General features: G+C 40.1%; 1 protein-coding gene across 2 annotated transcripts in view; it reads right to left on the bottom strand.

Moving 5' to 3' along the window:
- Positions 1-9,325, bottom strand: part of tpst1 (tyrosylprotein sulfotransferase 1) — a 35,691-nt gene that overhangs the window by 16,765 nt on the left and 9,601 nt on the right. For both annotated transcript variants that reach the window (XM_010793285.1, XM_010793286.1), the window contains exon 2: positions 987-1,185. In XM_010793285.1, the coding sequence (XP_010791587.1) occupies positions 987-1,185 (199 nt within the window). The remainder of the gene's footprint in view (positions 1-986; positions 1,186-9,325) is intronic.

The following is a 9,325-nucleotide window of genomic DNA, read 5'->3' as shown; positions in this document are numbered from 1 at the left end:
GGGGGGGGGGGGGGGCAGTCCGCCACTGGCTCTGTGTGTGTGTTCGGAGTGTTTGTTTCCCTATAAAAAAGCTGCGGGGGAAGCAGGTACTCTGCGAGTCACGGACATTAATTCATAGATCAAAGCAGACTGGTTTACAGACTCTCCTGTTTTGCCAATCCGGTGCTTAAACCAATAGCTCTACACCTCTTGGCCGAAATGTCCATAAAATTAAGTCTGACTTCAAAATATAGTCTATCTCAAATAATGTATGCTCTGTCATTTCCCCACGTAAACATAACAGTCTGCAATGAAATGGTTGTCTAATGTGTGTTCCACTTTCTCCTTGGTGCATCGGTAACTTTCTCAAAAAAAATAAAGTCAGGAAAACGGATTCGTTTCTCATGCGCACGAGAAACGAATCTGTTTTCCTGACTTTATTTTTTTTCTCTCTCCCTTTTTTTTTCTTCCATGTCCTTTTAGGGGCTCCGTACTAATGGGACACAGGGTTCGGTCCGGATTGATTTGCAGTTCGGTCCGTATCCGGACCTTGGTCCGGAGTTTGAGAAGCCCTGTAACGACCAGCAGCATGTTGTATAGGCTTAGCTTAGAAACTAAAAAACAGTAGGACATGTTACCTGGGCCCCAAGGAAAGGAACAAATGATTGCTTATTAGCACATCTGAAGTTCACTTATTAATGAATCTTATACTGTAGTGTTAGTTTAATCTATAAGAAAAGTCAGACAAGTTGTGGTGTTATACTTCAAGAAGGGTCTTTGAACCAACTGCTAGCTGTAGCTTCATAATTACCATTCAAACATGAGTGGTATTGATCTTTTCATCCAAAGTCTTAGTTTGAAAGCAAATATACTAAAATGATTTTATTTCAAAACTGCGAGCCCCTTATTGATAATTGTGTTAATAACTCAAAAAGTGTTAATTTAGACTGACTGAGAATACAGTTCTGAACATGGTTGTAACACTGGTCACTCTGGCTCAGACTCACCCTTCTGGTGTTGTCTAGGACCTTGGGGTCCGGCCGGCCGTAGTTGGGAGGGTTGGCGTGGGGGTCGTAGCCCAGTCTGGACAGCATGGGAGCAATGACAGCCATGTCCCTCACCACGTCAGCTGGGATCTTCCCCACCCACTTGGACAAGGCCTCCATGTTGACGGGCTTGATGACCTGATCTGTGGACCTCTCCACCCTGGAAAAACAGAAAGATGTTCAGCTTGTATCGGAAAAAAAACATATCCTGTTGCCAAACATCCACGGTTTAAACCTTAAGAGGGTTGATTTGGCAAGTAGTTTCATTCTTTCAAAAATATTTAATGTCTCGCAATAGTTTCTGAATTCCTAGTAAAAATGTATAATTTAGAAATGTGGTCAATATTATATTATGGTCTAGTGCAGGGGTGTCAAACTCAATTTCATCGCGGGCCACATTAGTATTAGGGTTGCATTCAAAGGGCCGGTTGTAACTTTAAGACTATAAAAATACATATATAAATATATAATATATATAAAACAATGTATTATATTACATTATTGCCTCTGCATTGGATTATTATCGGATAGGGTAATAACTTCATAATTAACTACGTCTAAAAGCAGAAGTCTAGTTTGACACCCCTGGTCTAGTGCAATGTCAAAACCAAAGTACATACATCTCATTTAGCTAATCCCCATTAAACCAGCCAAGGTTTATCATTATCATTATCATTATCCCATTTGGATTTGTTTGGCATTGTGTTTATTTTGGATCTGTACCTTATTGTTACTTTATCATTTATATTTGCACTGTTTTCCTACTTTTCCCCAAATGGCCGGTTTAAACAGACAAGTCTATCCCTCAGTTTTGTTCATTGGCTGTAATCTAATCCTGAGACAATATAAAAGATGGTTTCCTGGTTTCCCTCCCTCAGCAGATCCCCTTGCTGAATAAATCCCCCTTCACTCCATTAGTTCAATCTGCTGCCAACATGCATCACATTTCCTATAGTCATCAACATATGGACTGAATTCTTTCCTTTAGCTCAGTTATTAAGTGGAATCTCCATCACTGTGTCAAAGGTGAAATATCTAAGCCCTGCAAGGTCATGACATTTCAAAACAAAGTCAAAGTAACGGAAGAGAACTTCACCAGGCAATGCATGAGCATTTCAAATCTGTTTGCTATAAGAATACAAATTCCTAGTTTTTATAAAAATGCAGGTTTCTTGGAATAATCCTCCACCCGCCCTTTCCCTCCATCAGCCAGGAAGCATTTTTGAGAGGGAGAAATCCACCATGTTATCCCGAGGTAAATTATTAATTGTCTGAAATTAAATATTCAACAAGCGAGGGGAATAGCTGGGCTACGTCTTTTGTCTTCTACAACCACTAATGTCCAGCAGGAGGACTTTGATGTCAATCTATGATCAGGTAGAAACCTTTGGAACAGTTCCATAGGTTTATATATGGATATATATATGCGTGTGGCGCAGTGGATAGAGCGTTTGTGTTCGGATCAGGGGGTCACAGGTTCAAACCCCACTGCATGTCGTTGTGTCCCTGGGTGAGACACTTCAACCCAAATTGCTCCTGTGGGGATTGCCCACAGTATTGAGTATGTAAGTCGCTTTGTTACAAGTAACATGTAATGTAATATATGTATAGTTTACTGTATGTCAAAACTCACAGATGAGAAAACACTTTCTTTCCACAGGCAGTCACTGATGAATTTAAATCAGTTCAACAGTAAAACAACTTTTCTATTTATTGTTCTTCTTAACTATACATATTTCATACTTGTATACAAAGCATGTTATGTATATTTATTTGGAAGTAAATCGAGATCATAAAAATACATTGAATAACTTGTTTGTGTTCACATACTTGGGCCAATAAAACGGATTTCCTCGCATTCTAAAATACCATATTGCATTATGGGTGTGATGGTGGTTGCAACAAAACTTAGGAAATAGTTTGGGATTTTTTTCAGAATAGACTGTGGGGAGATAAAAGTTGCTGAACCTGGTACACTCAGAACAACATCATTTGTACACATAATGACATGTTTTAGCAGCACCCATCACTTTATACAAGACTGCACAACACAGGTGTGAGGGGATGATAGCATTTAGTCTTGGTTTCATCTTAACCCACAGTTTTTTTATATTTTAACATTTGGGCTGCGCAGATGACACATTTCTCAGCAAGTACCAATGCCCAAGGTTAGAGTCACCATTTTGTTGAGGGAGATGTTTTTGCCATTTCATTTTTGAAACCAAAGCATGACAAAAACAATTTTTTTATAAAAAAATATGAAATGTTATATAGCTCTTAATCAAACAAAGTATGGATGAGCACACATTTCTAAAAATACTTTGTACAAAGCCTCTCTCTCGGCTATACTATTCCCTACTCATTGAGGACATTTTCATATCCAACAGCCAGTGGTTTCATTTGATTCTCTTTGCCGGTCATAATGTATTACTACCCGTATTGTAATTTGATGATATAATATATTTAAAAACATTGAATTTCCATTTATTTAATTGAATGTTTATGCATTAATCTATGCATTTATGAGGGCAAATTAAGATGAATAGAGACCAAGTGTTCAGTTTTCATGTCAACAAACGCAGCAGTTGAGTGATTACTTAAGAGAGATTATTGTCCTTATTATATATCTTTTTAATTCCATAAAATGACATCAGCATCTCCAAGTTTTCAGACAAACTGTACACAGGCTCCAAAATATATTGTATGCCAAATACAAAGCAAGGCTTAAACGGAGTTATCCTGGGTACTGAATTCAAAGAAAACATGACAGTCATTTCACAAAGAATTCTAACAAATGCTGATTTCTTTAATTGCTATTACTATTTTCCTTAGGTCGCTCCCTCGCTCCCCAAACGATTCTATTTACCGTCAGCAGTCCAGCTTCTCGTTCCCTATGTTTCCTGCCTATACTCTATACCTCAATAAGGCAATTCACTTTCCTCTAATCCATTTACTTTGCAATTGAATCTTTACACTGTACGGGTATAGTCTCCTGCATGATTAATAGAGTGAGCTGGTTTCGTCTTCTCAGGAGGACGGTGGAGATGGTTTCTGAGAGACGGGCCGTGATCCAAATATCCACTCTGCAACAAATGGGTAGGGAATCACTTTAGGCAACTCCATCAAGACCCAGGAGGCTGCTAAGTGTCGACGCCAGATATAAACTGATAAAGAAAAAAGACTGAGTATAGAGAGAGCGGCTGACGAATCTCAACGGCTTAGGAAACAGATATTTGAATAAATAAAAATATATGTGATACTGAAATACCTGTAAACAGTTCAACAACAGCTTTCCATCAACTGTTGGTCATTCACACAACTAACTTCTCTGAAAACAAAAACGTTGCATAACTATAAGGTCCAATCAGGATTGACTTTCCAAACATTGCATTGTGCTTTTTGGGGGTTAACCTTCCCTGATGTGCATTCTATAGGTTGTTGTGCATGTAAATGGTCTGCAAAGGCTCCCTGTGTTCCCTCCAGAGGGATTTTCTTTCACAAACACTCCCCCCTGTATAAAAACGCCTCCATTGGACTCCTTTGTTTACTTCTGCAGTCTGGGCTCTGGTTTCAGACAGAGGGTGAAAAGAGGTGCTGCAGAACAGACCCTTTTGTGTAGAACAATGATATAAGGAAACCAAACAAAGTCCTACATATACTCAGCCACAATGTTCTTTTTACATTTTCTTCTAAATAAAGAACTATTTCCACTTTAAGTGACCATGTTTCCAGCTATCCCCCAAAAAAAATGTGCTTAAAAAAAATCATGGCGGTACTTGTGGCACGCACATAGAGGTACGGTTAAAGTCCATGAAATGTCCAAAATAAACGTTATTCTGTGTTAATAAATCGCTTCATCACTTTCCACTGTTTCATTTGACATATCAACATCAATGATTCTTTCCATAAATACCCCCCAAATAACATGAAATGTGTGCCACTTTGCCGTGTTATTCCGCTCCGGTAGCGAAAAGCTTGCCAGCCATTAACCCAGCTGTGTGACGTCACACGTGGCAAACACCAGCCTCGTCTGGATTGTTTGTTTTTTATCCTTCCGCTATTTTCGCTCAACATATGTGTAACCGGACCTCGCTAAACTTTTTTTATCTAACAATTCATGATGGGGAAGCGATGTGTAGTTGTGAGCTGTGAATGTTTCCTGATTGCTATAAACATTGATCATGGGTGCTGGAAGATTGTGCACAAAACTCGGGTCAGAATTAAGTTACTACAGGTGTTATGCCAGCTTGAGCTAAATGTCACCAGAGTACAGTGAACTTGCCTAGTGACTGAAATATATAAAAGTTGAAGTGAAATAAGAGGAGGAAGGCAAACAATCTTACAACAAACTCTCTCTAATCTAGCATACCTAAGACGACGTTCTCGTCAGTACATGTTTGGAGTATAAATTAAAACAATGTTCGATTTTATGTTTAATAGTACAATAATTCGTTAAACATTGTAAACGCTGTTTATCATGATGTATTGTAAAAAAAAAAGAAGGTTTTTAATAATATAGACATAATGAAAAAAAAGTAATCCTCTCATAGCTATATGCGAATGAGCTGTCAAACGAATGCAACCACGACCCCACATGAGCCCCGGTTTAGTCTCAGGGCGACGGAGTCCCACAAGCGCCAGATTTTTCGATATTTTCAAACTATTTAAGTAACTCGCTTTTAAATTTCCATAATTTTTCAATAAATTTGCCGTAAAGGTTACCATAAATTCTTCGAGGGTGTCGTTGCTTGTTTGTACCTTTTGTGGGAAATTTAAATGACTTTGCTGTACAGCCCTTTGGGGAAGTTCCGCCGGGGTATCGCGCGGCATTTTACGACGAAGATAAAATTCAAGCAAACGGAACGAGGCGAGACACCCCCCCCCCCAGGGTTCCCCCATCTGGCCGTAATCGCGTTGCGAGACCCCCCAGGTTGCCGAAGGCACACATTCGGGATATACCTAGTAAAAAGACATGCTAACTTTATCGGGATGGAGGGAGAGGGTTGCAGAGGAACGACGACGACCCGACAGTTTCTGCCCCCTCCTTTTGTGTCTTCTCCCGTCCGTGGCGAAATAAATTTATAATATAATGTCTCTTTTGTCTTCAGCAATAGTTAACAAAATTTCGAGTTATTATTGTTTTTCTTCTGGAGAACTAGCCGTGAAAAAGATTAAAACATGCTTTCTAAATTTGAAATGCTGGTACTAACCTGGCCGCCTTTGTAAAAAAAAAATTGACTTTGAGACCGGCGTGCCAGGGGAGCCGAGGAACCTTCTCCGCCTCTCCCCCCACAAAAAGTTAGACGACCACCTGATGGAACTCTCATATTATGTCAGTCTCTCTTGTGCAGCAAGGTGGCGCCTTATTTGTCTCGGGCGTTGGTACCGGTTGGTCGAGGTCCCAAAGAAGCGACGAAACCAATACACACCGTCGTCCGGTCGCGGGTGCAATGTCCGGACCCGTATTACTGAAGTCGGAAAGGTCGCAAAGGCGTAACGTCGCAGATCACACTTGCCTTGTAATTACTTAGCTTACGCACCACTTGCCCTTCTGAAAAAACGCAAACGCATACGCAAAATGGCATACGCAAGGAGCAGCCCCGGGACCCAGATTTCGGTTTGATATAGCCAGTGTCTCTAGGCGCATAAAATTTCATTTCGTTGTGTATAGCTGGATTATAATCAGAGTATAATTCTTGCTCTTTTTCAAATTTGTATAATTATGCAAAAACATTTGTATACCTTGTTTACACACTCCCACTACTGCAGTCTCGTAGCCAGGATACACGGTCCGAATCGGGGCTGTCGGGGTCGTGGTTAAATTGTGCGGAGCCGATAAACACTCCCTCGAGGAGACCGTAATGGGGCCGACCTTCGGTGGGTTCAAGATTATATGAAAAGTATCAAGTTTCAAAACAGTCTAACAAAGCAAATACCAGTTTATGACCAAAAGAATTACCAAAAGAACTCGCTCAAAATTGACCTTACTTTCTCGTGTCTCAGATGTATTCGGTTGTTTCGGTCGGTATGACGTATTTGGACTGGAGTGTCTCCTCCGAACTTCAGTACCCTCCTCCTCCGAAGCCTCAATCACGTTATTATGTATTATTTACCCCTTAATCATATTCGCGAAAAGATCTGGTTTTCATGCGATGTAATCAGTCATTCAGCTGTTTGTTTTGTCATCAGCACAAGACGGTGGACAAATCACACGTATAGAAATGTTAGTTAATATATTTACAATCCCTACGTTGGTTATAAGCCGGCGGTTTTAATAGCCGTTTTACACATTTTCGGGAAAGGAAGACGGCTTTCAAGATCGTGGGTTTTTTTAGTAGTGCTTACAGTGCGTCTCTTGTCCATGCCAACGCATTCCGGATTTGCACAACGAACACTACTAATGCATTAGTTTTGCGCCGGCTGTTCGTGCCGGCGCGCTGGTACCGAGCGGCCGACCGAGTGTCGGTTGTACAGACCGCGGAACCGTCTATAAATGTTTTATAGTCTCTTTCTCAGCCGCGCTAACGGCTAAACATTTTGCCACGAAGTCCACTGTAAAAGAGCCTCCCCGGACGATTGACGTTCTGAAAGTGGTGAAGTCCCAAATGAGGGGTGCAACTTTAGTTTTGTGGGCGCTGTGTTATACGCGCTGCGATTCTAGTTTAGTCGTGGACTGTCGCTCTCTGACAAGTCGCGGACCGGGACGAGTAACACGAACCTACTCTTCTCCCTTGTCTGAATACCGGACTATTTCGTTCTCTTCGATGACAAGTATTCTTTCTTCGGAGGGTGAAAAGGAAATTATTCATCTAGTTCCGACCGGAATACCGTATTCGGGAATAGAATCAAGATGTACAGATGAGTATATGGTGCAAAAGGACTTGTTAAAAGTAACCGACTCAATGATTAAGTGGTAGAGTCCAATAGTAAATCCCCCTTACTGTCGGTCGTATCACACAAGTTTATATAAACGATGAAAGCGCGATAGATTCTACTATGTTACAAACAAATGTAACGGTACTCCTGCCTGGTGGAATAACGTCTAAGAACTTTAACGGATTAAATTAAACATTAAACTAACACCTAGAAACTAGGTCAAAAGTGAAAATACATAAAAATATGTTACAAATGATGAAACGGAATCTCCTGGTCTGTCAGGGACATCAATGTCTAGGAACTTTAAAGTTAACAATAAGTAACATTTATCGCAATGTAAGTACGACCTAAATAGGTCAAAAACGGGTGTAAACATACGTACGTGAATATCCACGCAAACAACGAACAACTTCCCGGACTGAAATGGTCCCAGAAAATACAAATGTGATAAACAAACATCGCGGATGACCGGATCTACAAATACGTCAAAATTTCGTGGAACGCGAAACGAAGACTTACGTGAACAACATCACATAGGATGTTCCTTTTCTTTTACGGGGGAACGTGAACGCTAATTACACTGACATACGTAAGTTTTCGACGACGTTATTTAGCAAAATACCTGGGCTATTAAACGTCACTAATAATAATTCAATTCGAAAAGGGTATTAGTAAATAGGAAAGGGTATTAGTCCGGTTGGACTTGTTGTAACGCATTTTTTACATATGTATATAGTATAAAGGACTAATTAGTAAAAGCCGGAAAGCCGTAAAGCCAAAAGCGGGTTTGACAAAGGATAAAAAGCCATAGCCAACAGCCGGTTCTTAAAGGGAAAGCCAGCGCTGGGGATCGATTTCCACACTTCATTTCACGACCGCCCGGTTACATTGGCGCAATCTGAGTTTCAACGCTACTCGGCGAGAATTTTACATACCTTTCCCAGAATTTTTTCCAGAATTTTCGACTATTTAAACTGGAGTCCTAAGGACGTATATGGGACACGGACGTACGACGACTGACATGGCCTCTATGCTTCTGCAATGGACTTGGCCTCCGGGCGGCGATAGTTCCTAAAGTTACAGGTTTAGACATTAAACTGTATTCAGTACGTCGGACGTTGAACCAATTTACCAAGAGCTAACTACATTTAGTTAATGTTTCATGTACGTAAATGTTATAATAATAAAGGTTTCTTGTTACGAATTTAGTATGTTGTAAAAGGTTTAGTGTTCAAAACAATTACTAACATAATTAAATGACCGAAAACGTATTTATTTTTTCCCAAGAAAACAGATTAAAAGTGAACATGTAAAACTAGAAATAAACGTCACATGTAATCGAGATAAAACCATATACACGCTCGGGTGTTTTTATTAATTTTCACACATTTTTATTATTTCTGATAAGTTGCATAAGTAAAACG

This window comes from Notothenia coriiceps, unplaced genomic scaffold (assembly GCF_000735185.1).
Source record: "Notothenia coriiceps isolate Sejong01 unplaced genomic scaffold, NC01 NC01_scaffold00037244, whole genome shotgun sequence".
NCBI classification, from domain to species: domain Eukaryota; kingdom Metazoa; phylum Chordata; class Actinopteri; order Perciformes; family Nototheniidae; genus Notothenia; species Notothenia coriiceps.
Note: the sequence above shows the minus strand (reverse complement) of the source record. Positions and strands in the feature narration are given on the sequence as shown.